Here is a 19,800-nt window from a genome sequence, read left to right on the forward strand (position 1 = left end):
GTGTGTCAGTAGAATCGCACCTGGAGTGAAATATCCTATCTTCACACTAATGCCAAAATAGCAACTAGTTGGGATCTAGTCTGGTTTCATAGTACTCCTTGGGATTTCTGATCTGGTATCCTTACAAGAGACATAGCGCTGTGGAGAGTTGGTGGAGGGTGGAGCCATGACATCATGGACACTCTTTATGGGTGAGCAAAGTGAGTTTTAATACAAGTTAGGTACTGCAATATCTCCACTAATACCTTGGTTCACCTGTGCCCATCTGGTGCCTATCATTTCTTAGTCTTCCTCCCCCATCTTCCACGTCTAGGATCCACAGTTGAGGTTGAGGTGGCCTGCTGACCGAGATGATCTTGGTGAGCATGCCCTGGAGAGCAGGCAGCTTGAGGATCCGAGCTTGCTTTCAAGCAGCATGGGTGCTGCAGTGCTGCCTCCTCAGTGTTCTGGGCTGGAGCTGTGTTGCTGACAGGGAGAGGGGTCTCAGCTGGGCTGGATACCCTAGGGTCTCCTGGGCGGTAGGCCTCGGGCTGCCATGGGATAAAGAGGCAGCTGGAGTGAGATCTAGAAGCCCCACCATCCTCTAGCCTTGACACCTATGGATTCCCACTATTGCCAGCACCATGCACTTAAAGCCCTGCACTGTAGAACTCGTGCCATCATCACGGAGATCATGACCTGAACCAAGGACTCCACTGGATGCCATTCTTGCAGTGTTGATCTTGTTATGTTGGAGTGACATATGGGGTACTTTCCTTTATTAATCGAGGTATGGAATATAATAATATATGCAATATAATGTGGATAAATGTGAGGTTATCTGTTTAGAAAGCAACAATAAGAAGGCAGATTATTATCTGAATGGGTGTAAATTGAGAGAGGTGGATACTCAGCAAGACCTTGGAGTTCTTGTGCATCAGTCGCTGAAAGTAAGTGAGCAGGTAAAGCAGAGAATAAAGAAGGCAAACAGTATGTTGGCCTTCATAGCGAGAGGATTTGAGTATAAGGATAGGGATGTTTGACTGTAATTGTACAGGGCATTGGTGAGACCACACCTGGAGTATTGTGTGCAGTGTTGGTGTCCTTGTCTGAAGAAGGATGTCCTTGTTGTAGAGCAAGTGCAGTGAAGGTTTACCAGGCTGATTCCTGGGATGGCAGGCTGTCAAAAGTGAAGAAACTCAGTCAATTAGGATGACATGCACTGGAGTTTAGAAGAGTCAGAAAGGGTCCCATAGAAACTTATAAAATTCTAACATGGTTATGCAAGGTAGATTCAGAAAGAATGTTCCCAGTGGTGGGAGAATCCATAACTAGGGGTTATAGTTTGATGATAAGCGGTAAACCTTTTAGAACTGAGGTGAGGAGAAATTTCTTCACCAAGAGGGTGGTGAATGTGTGGAACCACAGAACTAACACAGCATGTAGTTGAGGCCAAAAAGTTGTCCGATTTCAAGAAGAAATTAGATATAGCTGTATGAACTAAAGGGATCAAGGGATATGGGGTGAAGGGAGGTTCAGAATATTGAATTCAGTGATCAGCCATGATCAAAATGAATAGTGGAGCAGACTTGAGGGTTGAATGGCCTCCTCCTGCTTCTAATTTCTATGTTTCCATAAAAGTAGGGTGGTTATAATGGAGCTGTATAAAATGCTCATTAGGCCACAGCTAGCGTACTATGTGCAGTTCTGGTAGCCACATGATAGGAAGGATGTGATTGCACTAGGAAGGTTGCAGAGGAGATTCACCAGGATGTTGCCTGGGCTGAAGTATTTCAGCTATGACAAGAGGCTGGTTAGGCTGGGGTTGTTTGCCTCAGAGCAGAGACGGCTAAGGGGGAATTCACTGAGTTGTATAAAATTATGAGGGTTATAGATAAGATAGATGGGAATAAACTTTTCCCTTTAGTTGAGGGGATTAATAATCAGGGGACATAGATTTAAGGCAAGGAACAGGAGATTTAGAGGAGATTTGAGGAAAAACATTTTCACCCAAAGGAAGAGGAATCTGGAATCACTGCCTGAAAGGATGGTAGAACCAGCAACCCTCACAACATTTAAGAAACATTTAGATGAGTACTTGAAATGTCACAGTATACAAGGCTATAGGCCAAGTGCTGGAAAATGGGGTTAGAATGGATAGGTGCTTGATGGTCAGCATTGACATGATGGGCCAAAGGGCCTCTGTCTGTGCTGTAAAACTTGTGACTCTATGAATCAGCTAGTCACTAATTGGTAGCACACTTAAATCTGAGTTATAAGGTTGTGGGTTCAGGCCTCCACTCCAGTGTGTGAATACAAAAAAATAAGTTTGACATTGCAACGCAATACCAAAGGAGTGAAGCACCATTGGATGTGCCATCTTTTGGATAAAACATTAAACTAAGGCTTTGTGTGCTCGTTCAGGTAGACATAAAAGATTCCCTGGCACTAGTTCAAGAAGAGCACAGGAGCTAGCCTAACTGTCCTGGCCAATATTTATCCTTCAGTCAACATTTAAAAAATGGTCAGTATCATACTGCTGTTTGTGGGAGCTGCTGCTGCATTTCCTACATTACAACAGTTTCTACACTTCAAAAATACTTAATTGTCTGTAAAAAAATGTTGTGAATTCTGATGGTCATGAAAGCTTCTGTCTAAATGCAAGCCTTTATTTTCATTTCTTTTAGCTGTGCATTTTGTTATGAGCAAGCATTAATGAATCTATAGACACAATTGTGCCTACTTGTACAGCAGTAGTTATATATATATTTCAATGTCAAGTCACAGGGGAATGAGGATATGAAAGTGTTATCTTATATTGTAGTGGTTATGAGTCATCACCACCCCTTTGCTGACTGAAATGGATCTTGGGGCTTGTGCTCCTTCTATGATCCACAATTCGAGAATGTGGAGTCGCAGAACATGTGAGCAAGATGCATGTTCAGCAACCTCAGCCACATCCTATAAATTAATTTTAGTCTAAGTAACACTGATAGTGGATTTGAAAGTTACAAGGATTCTCCTTCAATGGCTTATAGTTGATTTGAAGTTGCGTGATCTTTCTTAGGAATTCATTACTTTCTGGGATACAGATGTTGCTGGCAGGGTCAGCATTTCTTGCCAATTCATGATAGCAGTTGTGAAGATGGTGATGAACTGGTTTTAAATACATACAAGCCCATGAAGGGGAGGTAATCCCACAGTGCTGTTAAGTAGGAATTTCCAGAATTTTTTAAAAAAAGTTTATTTGTCAGTCACAAGTAAGGCTTATATTAACACTGCAATGAAGTCATTGTGAAAATCCCTTAGTCACCACACTGTGGTACACTAAGGGAGAATTTAGCTTGGCCAATGCACCTTACCAGTATGTCTATCAGACTGTGGGAGTAAACTGGAGCACCCAGAAGAAACCCACACAGGCACAGGGGGAACATGCAAACTCCACACACAGTGACCAAGTCGGAAATCAAACCTGGGTCCCTGGTGCTGTGAGGTAGCAGTGCTAATCTCTGTGCCACCATGCCACCCTACTTGGTGGAAGAGGATGCAGATCTCGTAGGCTGTTTTGGCCTGGATAGTTTCGAACTCCTTGGGTGGAATTTTCCCATCCCATCCACTGCGAGAATCATAGCTGGTGGGACCTGGGCCATCAAAGGTCCGTTGACTTTGGGTGGGATTTTCTGGTCTTGAACCAAGCATGGCCAGAAAATCCCATCCCTTGAGTGTTGGAAACTGCTCTTATTAAGACAATGGTGTATTTTACATCACACTCAATGCCATGTAGATTGTTAAGATGCTGTGGCTAGTCAGGAGATGAGTTACTCAGCATGAATTCTCAGCATCTGATTTTTTTTTTAATTTGTTCATGATATGTGGATGTCACTGGCAAGGCCAACATTTGTTGTCTTCGTTTCTGTTGTAAAGTTGGGTGGTGATCTGCCTTCTGAACCATTGCAATGCATATAGTGTAGGTACATCTACAGTGCTGTTAGGAAAAGAGTTCTGGGATTTTATTCCAGTGACAGTTAAGGAATGATTCCTGGTCAGGATGGTGTACAGCTTGGTGGAGAACCTGCAGATGGTGTTGTTTCCACATGTCTGCAGCCCTCCTACGTGGTAGAGGTCAGGGATGTCGTGCTGCCAAAATGCACCAGAGTATCACTTTAACACCTTCAACAGAGCATGGGAGAGTGGGCGGGAATGAGAGTGGAAATTGCCCTGGCCATAACTGTTCAGTTCTCCTTAGCCTTGGGGGTGGTGCCAGAGGACTGGAGAATGGCAAACTTTACACCCTTGTTCAGAAATAGGTGGGAGGGATAAGCCCAGCTTGACTTGACTAGTGGGAAAACGTCTAGAAACAATAATTCATGGACAAAGGCAGGTTTAATTAAGGAAAGCCAGCATTGATTTTTTTTAAGGAAAAATCGTGGTCAGCTAATTTGCTGGAGTTTTTTGGAGAAGTGACAGAGAGGGTTGCTTCTTCATTTGAGAAGTTGCAAATGAAGTTTCCACTTCTGACCTTATGATAGAGGGTAGGTCATTAATGAAGCAACTGAGGGATGTTGGCCTAGGACACTACCCTGAGGAACTCCTACAGTGATGTCCTCAGATGCTTGGCAACAGCCACATTCATCTTACTTGTATGATTCAAATCATTGGAGAGTTTTCCCCAATCCCACTGACTTTAGTTCTACTAGGGATCCTTAATGCCACACTTGATCAAATGCTGGTTTGATGTCAAGTGCAATCCCTGTCGCCTCTGGAATTCAGCTCTTTTGTTCATATTTGGGCTAAAACTGTATTGAGATTTGGAGCTGAGTTGTCCAGGGGAAACCCAAACTGGCACCTGTGAGCAGGTTATTGCTGAGTAAATGCCACTTGATAACACTATCAATGACATCTTCTGTCACTTGGCTAATAATTGAGAGCGGACTAATTGTTGTATTTGTCCAGATTAAATTTGTCCTACTTTTTATGGATTGGACATAGCTGGGCAACTTTCCACTTACCAGATTTTGTTGCTGTACTGGGACAGCTTAGTTAGAGGTGAAGCTAGTCTTGGAACACAAGGCTTCCTCACAATATGCAGCCAGGATGTTTTCGAGAATCGTAGCCTTTGCTGTAGCCAGTGTGCTCAGCCAGTGTGTCTTGATATCATGTCAAGTGAATGAAATTGGTTCAAGACTGGCTTCTGTGAATTAATGCCCTCAAGAAGAGGCCAAGACGGATTCTGTAAATGTTTATTTGAACTGAAATCATGTAAAAGTAACTTTCTCTGCTGCTTCATTTAGGTAATTTGGTTCGAACCATTGGATAATTGAAATTTTATGGGGGCGTTGGTATGTGTCTGAGCCGTATTAACAGTAAGGCCTCACATTTATTACACAGTCTAGGCCAGTTTAATTAATCTTAGCAGAGAGCAGCAAGGTATGCTGGTGTTGGTACCCATAGGATATGGAGGCAGAAAGAAATGAGATTTGCTCCTGATTGAAGTGCATTGATCCCCATCAGGAAAAATATAACTGTTGGGCAATGGGTGAGAACAGAATTGGGCTCAGACTGTGACATTCTCTACAATCAAACAAATCGACAGTCTCTGTTCTTGTACAAGAATGGCTATTTAATCAGGATATCAGAAGGTTGGCCACTAGTGCATAGTGCCAAAGCGTGGTGAGATTTAGGTACATGTGTTCTATTCTTAACACTAGAGATTTTCTTTTATCTCTGCCATACAGGGGGTTTGCTCGGTATTTTTTCCTCACTTCCTTATTGAAAGAGAAAAATAAATAAGCTGAGGTTGATCTCTGGGCTGCTGCCGCTCATTCTTAGATCGGCTTTGACGGCCTCCCCCTTCATGACTGTGAATCTTCCCTGATTCGGGAACACCCAATTGAAAATTATTTAAAAACAAAATTCTCTGCCCGTTGAAGTGGTGGAGGCTGCCTCGCTAAATATTTTTAAGAAGCGGGTTGATGGGTTTTTGATAAGAGAGGGGATTAAGGGTTATGGGGAGAGGGCGGGAAAGTGGAACTGAGCCACGACAGATCAGCCATGATCTTATTGAATGGCGGGGCAGGCTCGAAGGGCCAGATGGCCTACTCCTGCTCCTATTTCTTATGTTCTTATGTTCTTATGTTCTTAGTATGAAAATTCCCAAAGATGGACAGCATGGTGGCACAGTGGTTAGCACTGCTGCCTCACAGCGCCAGAGACCCAGGTTCGGACCCTGGTTTGGGTCACTGTCTGTGCGGTGTCTGCACATGCTCCCCGTGTCTGTGTGGATTTCCCCAAGGTGCTTCGGTTTCCTCCTACAGCCCAAAGATGTGCAGGTTAGGTGCATTGGCCATGCTAGATTCTCCCTCAGTGGACCTGAATAAGCACCGGAGTGTGGCAACTAGGGGATATTCACAGTAACTTTATTACAGTGTTAATATAAGTCTTTTTGTGACACTAATAAATAAACTTTAACAAAAGCTGCAGTGAATGTGCATTTCCTCTTGGCAATGTGTTGCAATTTAAATCAACCAGTGAACAGGATGTTACCACTTGCTGTTTATCTTTGACAATTTTACAATCATCAATTTTGTTGTAGGTATCACGACAGCCTGTCTTCCGACTTGGAACTGCTGCGAGACAAATATGGTGAAATGGATGAAGCACAACGCGATCCACGTGCGGCGTCCAAAGTGGTTGCGGAAGATGTGCAGGTTGACCCTCGGAAATATTCACAGAGCAGCTCTGAGCGACTCCTGGAGCAATCCCACACTTCCATGGATCGGATGTGCGAAATGGACTATGGACGGTCTTGTGATTATAAAATTGGGTCGCCCTCCTATCTGGATAGACTTTTGTGGAGGGACAACAAGCCCCATCATTACTCAGAGCCTAAGCTCATTTTGGATTTATCTCACAGGAAAAGAACAGCGACTGCCTCCTGTGTGGCCGTCTCACTGGACGAAGGGAAATCTGACCTCCTTTTGAAGGTTTCGGACTGTAAGAATGGGAGCTCTTTTAAAATTGATTGCTCTAGTTCTCTGCCAAATATTCAGGAAAGGAGTCAGCCATCATCCCCTCGTACATTGGCATCTTCAGAAATGTCAACTGGAGGGGGCTCCCAATTTGATTTTGATGTCTTCATATCTAGAGCCTTGAAGCTTTGCGGGAAGCAAGAAGAGCTGGCCGATAGTAAAATGAATGATTTGAATGGCACCTGCATGCCAGAACATACCAATGAAATTGTTCAGACAGAAGTGAAAGAAAAGGAGAGGTGGTAGAAAATAGGCAATTCTTGGAACAGCTGGACAGGAGTTTCAATTTGTAAAGATGGTGTTTCAGCAATTCAACACAAGTGGGGTTTGTTAACCTAGAAAATTAAGTCTTGGGGGAGGTTTAGTTCATCTGTTACAGCCCAGACCCAGTGCTTCATCAGTTTGGGAGGTAGCTATGGTAAACACTGGTGACTTGTCAACCTTTTGAAGACTATAAAGGTATAACCAACAAATCAAAGCTTACATTTTTTGTGTATTCTCAATGAATTTGTCACAATGTGTAACAAGTTTTAATTTTCCTGCCTAAAAGACCAATGACTACAAAGATATACAGAATCACAGAATGGGTACAGCAGGAGGAGGCCAATTGGCCTCATGTCTGTGGCTAGCCCACTGTAGAAACAATTCACTTAGTGCCACTGCCCTGCTATTTCCCTATGCACCTGCAAAGGTTTCCTCTTCAGAAAATGATCCAATTCCGTTTTGAAAGCCTCCATTATACCTGCCTCCCTCCCACTCTCAGACAGTGCATTCCGGATCCTAATCACTCAGTCCATGAAAATGTTTATCCTCAAGTTGCCATTGCTTCTTTTGCCAATTGCTTCAAATCTGTGCCCTCTGATTCTCAATCCTTCTACTGATAGGAACAGTTTCCCCTTATCTCCTCTGTCCAGGTTCCCCATGATCACAAATACCTTTATAAATCTCTTGTCAACCTTCCCTTTTCCGGGGTGGGGGCGGGGAATAGCCCCAACTTCTCTGATCTCTCTATGTAAATGTCTACCCATCAAGAATAATGCTTGTGAAATAAAAACTGTAAGTCTGGCAGCATCTGCAGAGAGTCAAATAGAGTTAATGTTTCAAGTCCAATATGTCTCTTAACTGAAGAGAGATGGAAATATGATGGCTTTTATGCTGTTGCAAATGGCAGAAGTGTCAGGCATAGGTTAGAGGATGGGGGAAATTAAATGCCAAAGATGTCAGAGAACAAGGGAGTGGTAATGGTAAAGAATTGGTGTAGAGTAGGTTTTAATAGCAGAATAAAAGTCAGCTCTGAAAGCAAAAGCGTGGACACAAGATACATACTGGCACTTGGGGAAAGAAAAATTCAAAATGGAGGACAGAATTCATTGTCTGATTTTGTTGAACTTCAGTGTTTGGTTCAGAAGGTTGTAATGTGCTCAAATGGAAGATTAGGTGCTGTTCTCTAGTTTGTGTTGGGTTTCACTGGATCATTGGAGCAGGCTAAGGAAGAAATGTGAACTTGAGAGCAAGCATTCTTGTGAATCTATTCTGTACCCTCTCTAATGATTTTACATCCTTCCTAAAGTGTGGTACCCAGAACTACATGCAGTATTCCAGTTGAAGTCAAACCATTCATTTCTTCAGGTTTAATACAACTCCCTTGCTTTTTTTATTTTGTGCTCCTGTCGATAAAGCCCAGGGTGCCATATGCTTTATTAACCACGTTGTCAACCTATCCTGCCACCTTCAATGATTTATGCACATAGACACAAATATCTCTCTGCAACTTCAACTCCTTTATTTTGTACTGTTTCTCTACATTCTTTTGACCAAAATAAATCAGTTTACACTTTTGTGCATTAAATTGTATCTGCCACTTGTCTGCCCTTTCCACTAACCTGTTAACAGGTGGCTTGTTTCCTTTGAAGTTCTACATGACCCTCCTCATGGTTAACAATGCTTTCAGATTTCATAATATCCACAAATTTTGACATAAGTTATATCTTCAGTTCACCAGTAATACACTGTGTAGATTTTTATTTTTAAAAAGTTATTTGGTTTCCTATCCCTGTGACTGTCCCATTCTGGCCTTCTGCCATTGCTATTTTGAGTCAGTACGTGGAGTTGCCCAGAAGTGAATGTTTGCCATTTTCCTGACTGGCCTCCAATTCCTCTCACAGCACCTCAGTTCAGCACCTATCAATTCTGCCAAGTGGGTCAATTCCAAACATTAGGTTCAATTTTATTTCCTCCACCCAGCAGAAATGCATCATAACGTAAGACCTTGAGGCAATTTTGACTGCATGGTGGGCACAGCATTCACTGTGGACATTCTCTCTGGAAATTTTGATTGAGTAGCAGAAGAGGCCCTTTTCAATAAATGCTAAAATTAACTTTACTGGGCCAAGAGGAGGTCCGGGCTCCACGTGTGTAATATGGATCATTGGTTGCTCCAAGTGTCACTCTTTAAGGGCTACAACTACCCCCCTCAGCTCTGTCAGGTGGCCAGATTGGCAACTGGCAGAATGTCCTGGAATGCATGTGTTGCACCAGCAGTCTGACAATGGTAATGCATCTCAATTGTCCAAAATGAGAATGCAGACATGTACCCCTTATCTGGCCACTTAATAGTTAATTTTTAAAAAATTCTTTCATGAAAAGGCCAGCATTTGTTGCCCATCCCTAAATGACCTTGAACAGAATGGCTTGCAACATCATTTCAGAGGGCAGTTAATTGCAATGGGTCTGGAATCAGATGTAGGCCAGACCAGATAAGGATGGCAGATTTCCTTCCCCAAAGGTCATTTGCGAACCAGAATGGATTTTTTTTTAAACAACTATTGACAATTGTTTCATTGACACCATTACTTTTCAATTCCAGATTATTAATTCAATTTAAATTCCACCAGCTGCCATGGTGAACCTCTGGATTACTCGTCCAGTGACACTACCACTATGCCACTGTCTCCCATAATTCAAAACCACTATTTGGTGGGATGATGGCATTCCAGACCACTGGAGTTTACATTGGTCACACTGAATTTACATAATGACCATGGCAAACAAAAAAGATACTAATCATTTTTTTTAATATTCTAAATCTGCTAAACTGTTGAAAACACATCAAGGTTTCTTGAACTAGATCTGAAGTGTTATGTTTACTGCCAGTTATATAATATTGTTTTAATACCAGCTTAGGTGATTACCAAAAATGAGGAACAAAAGTAACATTATTGCAGACAGAATAGATACCCTAATGCTCATTAGGCATCATAGTGGATGTTGTGTCATAGGAAAGCATCATATTGAGGGGATTCAGGTGACATTATAAGTGCCGAAAACCTCTGACTTTGTCCAAGTCTGGGATTCTACGAAGCTGCTGCAATGAATAGAGATTTGGCTGAGTGGCAAAGTCTCCTTTCTTGCTGGCAGGGGGGTGGCCTTGGACGAGATCGGAGAATCCCATCCAAACTTCAAGAATGTTGTCAGTAAGTGCTGAAAAATTGAATTGCTTAAAATAAAATTCTTGACTCCATCATGGTTATTCGGGTGAGACTGGACAGTAACTGGTGACTGGTGCTTAACGTGCTGTGTTTCAGCAAGCATTCAAGAAATCCTGGAAAAAATTGATATAGAAAAAGTTAACGTATTGTTCAAAATCAAAGAGCACAGGGTATGGTGTGCCACTGAGCTAAATGGACCAGGAAGGTCACAGGTTTTAATTCTGGTTAGTTAGCCAGTGTCAGTTAGGGAAAGAATGGGGGTGGGGGGTACTAAAATTAGCAGTGTCCTTGGCTGCCATTCCTGATTGTGAGCCTGTAACTGTGACTGCTGTAAATTGCTCATACTGGATGCTGGGTACTTAATGGCAGAATGCTGCAAAGGAGTAATGCCTAGTTATTTCAGGATTGGAGTCTGTATCGAATACCTGAGATAAAAGTCACCTCTCCCTCTTTGGATTAACTAAAGAATCGTTGACAAATAAGTCAGAAATCAGTGGGTGGAAGCCCCCAGTCTTGGAATCATTTATAATTGGATTCAAATTGACAATATCACTCAGAATAAAAACTGACCGTAAAAGAATTTTTTTTCTGTAGGATTCTGGGGATGGTCTGGGTTTAATATGGTTGTGCCTCCAAAACAAAATTAAAATTAAACTTTCCTTATTTAAAGGGTCAAATTGAGATAAACATGACTTTGGCAATCCAACATGAACTTCCGGTCCAACGTAAACCATGAGACGTGGTCAGGCCAATGCTGAATCTGCTCATTTTTGTACATACTGAAAGAAAATACACAGGACATTAGGGGAAGATTGTTTTTAAAGTGAAGCTCAATTGAATTTTATTGATGTCTTTTAGTTTAATTGGCACAGGTTCGATTCCATTAAATTGGATTCCATTAAATTGAATACTTGTCTGTTAGCTAACTTCAGTGACATGTCACAGCAACTCATCAGGATAGCTTGGACGCTTCCACCAGTCAGGATCCACTTGCCAACTAATCAGCAATCTCTCCTCATTTAGTATAAATTGTTGTTTCCCTGTTATGTTTGAAGGTCTTTTACAGACAATCCTGATGAGTACAAGGCAAGAAGCTTTGATAGTGTGTCTCTTTTTCAGCAATACTCAGATTCTGAACTACCAAACAACTATTTGTTCTGATATAATTCTGAGTCAGGTAGCAGATGCAAATTAGTCAGTAGCTCACCCCCAACTTTAAAGAGGCAACAGAAAAATGGTAAATGCCACAACTATTAATCTTTCATCACCGGCAACACAAAGCTTTCTGCATACTTAAGAGTACTCTAATATATAATGTACCCAATGGTATTCTAATATAACTAAATATAATCAAAATTCTGATTAACATGTCATGGCTCTATCATGTCACACACTATCTGTCACACTCCATTATAGTAACATTCTTGCGCAACAAACTTTTATCACTGACAGTTGGAAGAAATGGTTTTAGCAAATTTTGGAAAGAAGAGAAAGCTGATCCTTTGGACTGTACCAAAAGGCCACCCCCATGAACAAAAAGTACATTCCTAATTGAGGACTAAGAATGTGTCTAGCCCATTAAAAAATGTAATAACTAAAATAGGAAAAGAAAGCCAGACATTCTTGCAGTCTGACTGGCCTCACTCCAAAAGTTCCCTTATTATGCAATTAGAATCAGATTGATATGAGAGATTATGTACATGGTAACAATTACATTTTCTGGCATTAATAGGATTTCATTCCATATCAGAATCAGAATATATGGTGTAACACTCTGTCATTATTTTTCAAAATCGTGTTACTTGACTAATGACGATCAATGCAGCCATCTCATCCATGTCATAGTCTGCTGTATTCCAGATATAAAACAATCTTTAAAAATCAAGGAAAACCACTGAATACTGACACATTGCCCAAAAACTAAAAGAATTTAAATATCTATACAGTTCCCTCAGTACACGATTATTAATCTCTAATTGACTAGATGCTGTTTAATTAACAGTTATGTTGTGACCTTAAAGGTCTTTACTTCAGCATTATAATAAAACTCTGCTTTTCTTCTCATTAAACATCATTAACATCAGACTTACTGTGAGCAATGTCGTAGAAAGTTTTAAAAACAAAAGACCACTTAAAATACTGCTTTAACCTTGGTTATTAGATGAACCAGAAACACCTTGTCGATTTTTGACTTCATCTAAATACTTGAGTAAACACCAATCCCACACCCAATTAATCAGGTAAACAACCAATTTGCATATAGAATCATAGAATCCCTACAGTGCAGAAAGAGGCCATTCAGCCCATCGTGTCTGCACCAATAACAATCCCTCCCAGGCTCTATTCCCATAATCTTACATATTTACCCTGACACAAAGGGGCAATTTAGATGGCCAATTAAACTAATCTGCACGTCTTTGGACTGTGGGAGGAAACTGGAGTACCCAGAGGAAACCCATGCAAACACAGGGAGAACGTGCAAACTCCACACATACAGTGGACTGAGGCTGGAATTGAACCCGGGTCCCTGGCGCTGTGAGGCTAACTACTATGCCATCATGCTGTGGTTATCTCTTCATATAAAATATATGAATCTTTTCATGTAAAATCTCTACAGTGCAAAAGGACGCCATTTGGTCCATTGAGTCTGCACCAACTTTCCAACAGAGCATCTTACCCAGGCCCTATCCCCGTAACCCCACATATTTACTCTGCTAACTCCCCTAACTTATGTATCTTGGGACACTAAGGGACAATTTAGCATAGCCAATCAACCTAACCTGCACATCTTTGAACTAGTACCAGATCTTGTTGCAAAATGTCTATGCGTATGAACTAAATATCCATTGTTTTATTTGTAATGTATTGAGAACACACAAGATCTGTGGGATACAGTTTAAAGGGATGACTTAATTTGGTCATCTGTGAGTATTCAAGTCATTAGTGAGTTACAGTTAATGAGCATGCTACATTCTGTAACTAGTTAAAATTCTAAGTAGATAATTTTATGGATAAATGTATGACGCATTACAGAAGTTATATGTGCTGAGTTAGCAAATCTCAAACATGCATCTGTAAGTACACATAATTGGCCTCAGTGTCTCCAGATTTGGGAGGTGGTGAAATGAACTAGGCTGGGAACCTTGCCTCAGTGACCTTATCTCAACCCCAGGTGAAGTGTATGTGCAGTAGTCAAATGAAAACAGAATTTGCATTGAAAGTGCTAGATCCCATGGTTTTAATAGCTTGCTGATGTCAGCGTCTACTTTCACATTAGGTGCAAGACGCCAGGTGGATGAGGCTGTCTTTGGATTTGTGTCCTGAATCACCTGTGAGTTAATAAAAAAAGAAAGAAAATAAATCAAGATATATTTATGGGGCTAAAATTCCTGTATTGACAGGCTTTGGGGTGTCAGGGTGAACTGGCTTTGCATCATTATACTATATTGTCTGTTAGATCATTTTTAGGAAACTTAAGGAATATTTCATGAGCTATCACCATTGTTGGTGGCGCAATTCACATTCAAGGGAAATGAATGAGCAATAAGTGCAAAGCTCAAAACACTCCCCAAGAGAATAATGAACTTATTTTAGATATAAGATATTAATGTCATGCAGCTATATAGTGAATATAAATCATGGAACTGATTATTTAAGCTTGCACTGTTGGCGTCTTGGCATATCTAAAGCCTTTGTGCATTTTTTGGCTTGAATGCAGACTGTGTGTACACTTGAATCAGTACATAGCCCTAATAGCTTTTTTTGATAATTTAAACTAATTTACCTTACAAGTCTTTTTTTATCGGCAAGGATTCTAGATCACCTTTGCTGGCTGCAGATCTTGCAGTCAAGTCTCTAACTACGTTACAAGCTTGCCTGCAACATTGGGAGCTGGGGCAGGTGATAGAGGAACTTCTGAGATCTCCTGCAACCCGACAAAGTATATTGCATACCTGATGAATTCACAATCCATATTTGGAAAGTAGGAATTTCTGACCAAAGTTGTGCCTTACTGTTATAGTGTTAGGCCTCTTGATGAGTATCTTCTTCTCCTTTATGGTTTAAAAGGGGCATTGTTATTATGGGCAGAAGAGCCCGAAAAGTTGTGCAGCACTTTTTTTTTGTGGGAAGAAGATGACACAATAAATCTCAGCGTAATTGGTATCACCATGTCATAATTCTGTTTTGCAAGCAAATGAAAAAGAAGTTTGTCTCTTTTCATGAAGATGGTGGCCTTTTTAAAACTAAATTTGACCTACGTTAGAAAGTGGTTTCCAGCTCAGGAGATCTACCTAAAAGTGGCCTCTAGTTTTAGCTATATTTTATTACGAATGTAGGCCGGCAAAAAGGGTACAATTGCTTCGGAATTTAAAACAAAAATCTTGATAATGCACTGTATTAATAAAACTTATATTTGAAAATAGTGACAGAAATGAATGTCTTGCACAGTACTGTAACTCCTGCATAATACAGAATTTCAATGTACATTTTTATAAATAGAATATATCAATGTGATTCAAAATATGTGAAATGGAAGTAAAGCTTTGGTGTTTATTTTTTAAAAGTATACATGTTCCTAAGTTATCCTAGATTTATTGGGATATTACGGACTATGGTTGTAAATATCTCTAAAAATGAATAAAGATCATTTTTTCAATACTATTGCATTCTGTACTATTTTTAGGGAGAATTACAGAATACTACAGTGCAGAAGAGGCCCTTCAGCCCATTGAGTCTGCACCAATGCATGAAATGCCCTGGCCTGCCCACCTAATTCCAATTGCCAGCATTGGGCCTATAGTCTTGAATGTTATGGTGTGCCAAGTGCTCATCAGATACTTTTTAAAGGATGTGAGGCGTCCCGCCTCCACTACCCTCCCAGGCTTTGCATTCCAGACTGTCACCACCCTCTGAGTAAAAACCTTTTTCTCAAATCTCCTCTAAACCTCCCACTCCTCATTTTTAACTTGTGTCTCCTCGTAACTGAGCCTTCAACTAAGGAGAACAGCTGCTCCCTATCCATCCTATCAATGCCCTTCAGAATCTTGAACACCTCAATCAGGTCGCCCTTCATACTTCTCTGTTCCAACGAAAACAACCCAAACCTACCCAACCTCTCTTCATCCCAGGCAGCACCCTGGTAAATCTCTCTGCACCCCTTCCAGTGCGGTCACGTCCTTCCTATATTGTAACATGGTTACTGGAAGGCTAATGGCTTGTGGGTGGAACCGGTTTCCAACATATTTTTTTGAAACCAAAGCACAAGATCACAGAAACTTTATTTCTTTTGGATGTAAGTTGCACTTGCAATACTCTGATATTTTGCACAGGTTAGCCAATTTCAAGCTAATTGTGCTGAAAAATTAAAGCACAACTGAGCAGAAACACTATAATGAAAATTTGTTATTGCAAATTTTAAATAAATTATAATTCAGATTTGTTTTTATATTGCTATTGTTGCTCTGAAATTCAGCTTACCAAGTAAATATATTCATTTTTTTGTAATTTTTTTTTAACTTGTGAGCCCAATCAACTTGTGATTGAGATGTCTGTAGCCATTGACATCATTGGCCAAAATGATGACTAGATATAATGAAGGTTGAGAAGTGGTTGTGAACTAAAATGGAATTTCAGAACAAAATGTTTTTGATCAAACATTAACAATGCTTCCTATTAGTAAATAGAAAATAAACCTTAGAATTATATACAATGCTTTTTCAAGTATCTCATACATACATCAAAATTATTTTGAAGTGCTGTTACATTTTTTTGCAGACAATTAAATTCAAAAAACTAATGAACACTTTTACTACCAGGACATAATTAAAAATATTGTAATCATTCATTCTAACTATTTAGGTCTATTAAAAATTGTAATGAGAAGTACGTGGAATAAATGAAATAAGAACAGCAATACAATCATAAGTGTCGATATTCTGGCCAAAACATGATTTCTGTTTTCTACTTTATGAAATGTTCAAAGCCAATCTAGAAATGTGCATCCCATTTTGAAATAACTTTGTCTATATCCAAGAAATAAATGGTGATGTTATTCACTTTTTAAAAGTCATTCATCTGTTTACAATTGTATATTCACTGGAAAAGTCCATATGGTCTTTTCAGTCCATAAGACCATAAGACATAGGAGCAGAGTTACGCCACTTGGCCCATTTGTCTGCTCCGCCATTCAATCATGGCTGATATTTTTCTCACCCTCGTTCTCCTCTCTTTTCCCCATAACCTCTGATTACCTTATTAATCAAGAATCTGTCTATCTCTGCCTTAAAGACACTCAATGCCCTTTCCTCCACAGCCTTTTGTGGCAAAGAGTTCACCACTCTCTGGCTGAAGAAATACCTTCTCAGCTCTGTTTTAAAGGATCGTCCCTTTAGTCTGAGTTGTGCCCTCCGGTTCTGGATTTTCCTAATAGTGGAAACATCCTCTCCACGTCCACTCTATCCAGGCCATACAATATCCTGTCACTTTCAATAAGATCCCCCCTCATCCTTCTAAACTCCAACGAGTACAGACCCAGAGCCCTCAACCATTCCTCGTATGACAAGCTCTTCATTCCAGGGATCATTCTTGTGAACGTCTTCTGAACTCTTTCCAGGGCCAGCCCATCTAGGGAGATACGGGGCTCAAAACTGCTCACAGTACTCCAAATGGAGTCTGACCAGAGCCTTATACAGCCTCAGAAGTACATCCCTGCTCTTGTATGCTAGCCCTCTCGACATGAATGCTAACATTGCATTTGCCTTCCTAACTGCTGACGAAACTTACATGTTAACCTTAAGAAAATCTTGAACAAGGACTCCCAAGTCTCCTTATGCTTCTGATTCCTAAGCATTTTCCCATTTAGAAAATAGTCTAATCCTCCATTCCTCCTTCCAAAGTGCATAACCTCACACTTTTCCACATTGTATTCCATCTACCACTTCTTTGCTCACTCTCCTAGCCTGTCCAAGTCCTTCTGCAGCCCCCCTGCTTCCTCACTACTACTTGTCCCTCCACCTGTCAGCTAATTTATAGTATATTTATGTGACAATCCCACAGCAAAGATGAAATGCATCATAAATTGTTTGCAGTTTACACATATGTGATCATTGACAAGAACAGGTTTGATTAATCTGTATTCTATCAAGAAATGCAATATACCAAAGGCAAGGGGCTTACCAGTTGTTGTCCAGGACTCTTCTGGTTGTTCCTTTAGTTTGTGTACATTTTAGGAAAGGGTCTATCTTCAATCCTTGGAGTCTGTTCCCAACCCTAACATTCCCCTTTGTAGCTATTCCTATGGCTTTATTCCTCCACTTCTTACACCTTTAAGTCGAATAGTGATTTCCAAGAACTACACTTGTACCTAACAACATAAAGGGAGAAACAAATTTACTTCTCGAGAACCCAGCCACATTTAAAAAAGGAAGATCCATCAAAATGCAGAAGCCTAAATCACCTTGGAATTTGCATTTATAACATATTCAAGATCACCTACCCCTTTACCTTAAAATGACCATTCATAAATAATGGAATTTTTCATGCAAACTGAAACTTGTTTTTTTGGAAATGAAACAGGATTTTAATTAGTACAAAATGTAATCTTAATAAAAGAACCATGATTAATCTCTCATCCACCATCTCTGGCTTCAATTTCAGATAGTAATTAGAGTGAATGTTTAGTACTTTAAAATAGTTCTATATCTTCCAAAAGTTAAATGTTTATGTTAGTGCTTTTTTTCCTGTTGCAAACAATATTGTTGCATTGATTTGCAAACTGTGACCTCCAGAAGTAATGAGTTGGAAGTGCCAGCTTGTTCCAAAATAAACTGGACACATTATTTTCCTAAAATGTGGCACACAGAAGGAATTAGAGAAATGCAGAAAAGATTCACGTAATGGTTCCAGAGGTGAGAAGTTTCAGTTAAATAAATAGATTGGATAAGTTGGAATTCTTCCCTGGAAAAGAGAAAGTTGGGATGAGATTTGACAGAGATATTCATGAGAGGGGTCTAGAAGGAGTGCATAGGGAAAAACTGATAAGGATTGAGAAGGAGAAAGCATAGATTCAAGGTAATTGGCAAAATAAGAATGGAGAGAAGAATTGAGAAGGAGAGAGCACAGATTCAAGGTAACTGGCAAAATAAGAACAGAGACATGAGGAGAAATCAGAGAACTCTGGAATGTGCTGCCTAGTGGAGACAGGTTCCATGGAGGCATTCACATTTCTGCCTCTCTTCAGTGCCGAAGGACTCAAAACGTTAACTGCTTGTCTTCTACAGACACTGCCAGACCTGCTGAGATTTTCCAGCACTTGCTGATTTAATTTCAGATCTCCAGCATTTTGCTTTCATTCAAGATGACGTTACTCCACATCCTATCAGTAACTGCAACACTTTATTCTGCATCCTCTGCTTTCCTTCTTCCTTATGGACTCTACAAATGGAATGTTTTGTCTCTATAGCACACAGGAGACAACACTTTACACTGTATCCCAATACATGTGACAATAATAAATCAAAAGAAAAATTGAATTGTTAACTGAAAAGGAAGTATGTGCAGAGTCTGGAGGGAGAAGGCAGACCAGAAAGGGGAAAAGAAATTAAAGTTGGAAAATGACAGATACTGTTCCAAACTGGAGTCCGTTTTAAGGTTTCTAAGAGCAATCTGGACCAATAACTTGCCAAGTTTCACAATGTTCTTTTTACCTTCTGTAGGCAATGGGGAGGGAGAAGGTGAGGTGGTTAGCTGAGTTTCTGGATTAATAGTCCAGCAGTAATACCACGAGGCCATTGCCTCCACAGTGGACACCATCTTCCTGGCCCTACACTCAACCCTGGAACACCTAGAGAACAAAGGCACCTATGTCAGACTCCTATTTATTGAACACAGCTCAGCTTTCAAAACCATTATTCAGACAAATCTCATCTCCAAACTCCGTGGCCTGGGGGTTGGTTCCTCCCGCTGCAACTGGATCCTGAACTTCCGAACCCACAGACTGCAATCAGTATGGATGGGCAAAAACACCTCCTCCATGATCATCCTCAACACCAGTGTCTCACAAGGCTGTCTTCTCAGCCCCTTACTATACTCCTTATACACAAATGACTGTGCAGCCAAATTCCCCTCCAACTCAATTTTCAAGTTTGCTGATGACATCACCATAGATGGTTGGATCTCAAACAATGTTTTGTCCCTTTAACTATTAACACAATAGTGAGAAAGGATCATTAAATCCCCACAGTACAGAAGGAGCCCATTCATAAGGTTAAATCTCACAGAATCCAGGGTGAGGTATCTAAATAGAT

The 19,800-nt window shown here is 40.5% G+C and overlaps 1 protein-coding gene across 1 annotated transcript in view; it reads left to right on the top strand.

Annotated features, from left to right (window-relative positions):
* The window catches only part of LOC145355444 (mitogen-activated protein kinase 4-like), a 116,819-nt gene extending 101,665 nt beyond the window's left edge, over positions 1-15,154 (top strand). The window contains exon 6 of the mRNA XM_080207598.1: positions 6,572-15,154. Within this exon, the coding sequence (XP_080063724.1) occupies positions 6,572-7,253 (682 nt within the window). The 3' untranslated portion in view covers positions 7,254-15,154. The remainder of the gene's footprint in view (positions 1-6,571) is intronic.
* The last annotated feature ends 4,646 nt before the right edge of the window (positions 15,155-19,800 follow it).

The sequence above is a fragment of the Carcharhinus amblyrhynchos genome, chromosome 1, assembly GCF_965287045.1.
Source record: "Carcharhinus amblyrhynchos chromosome 1, sCarAmb.v2.hapA, whole genome shotgun sequence".
Lineage (NCBI taxonomy): Eukaryota > Metazoa > Chordata > Chondrichthyes > Carcharhiniformes > Carcharhinidae > Carcharhinus > Carcharhinus amblyrhynchos.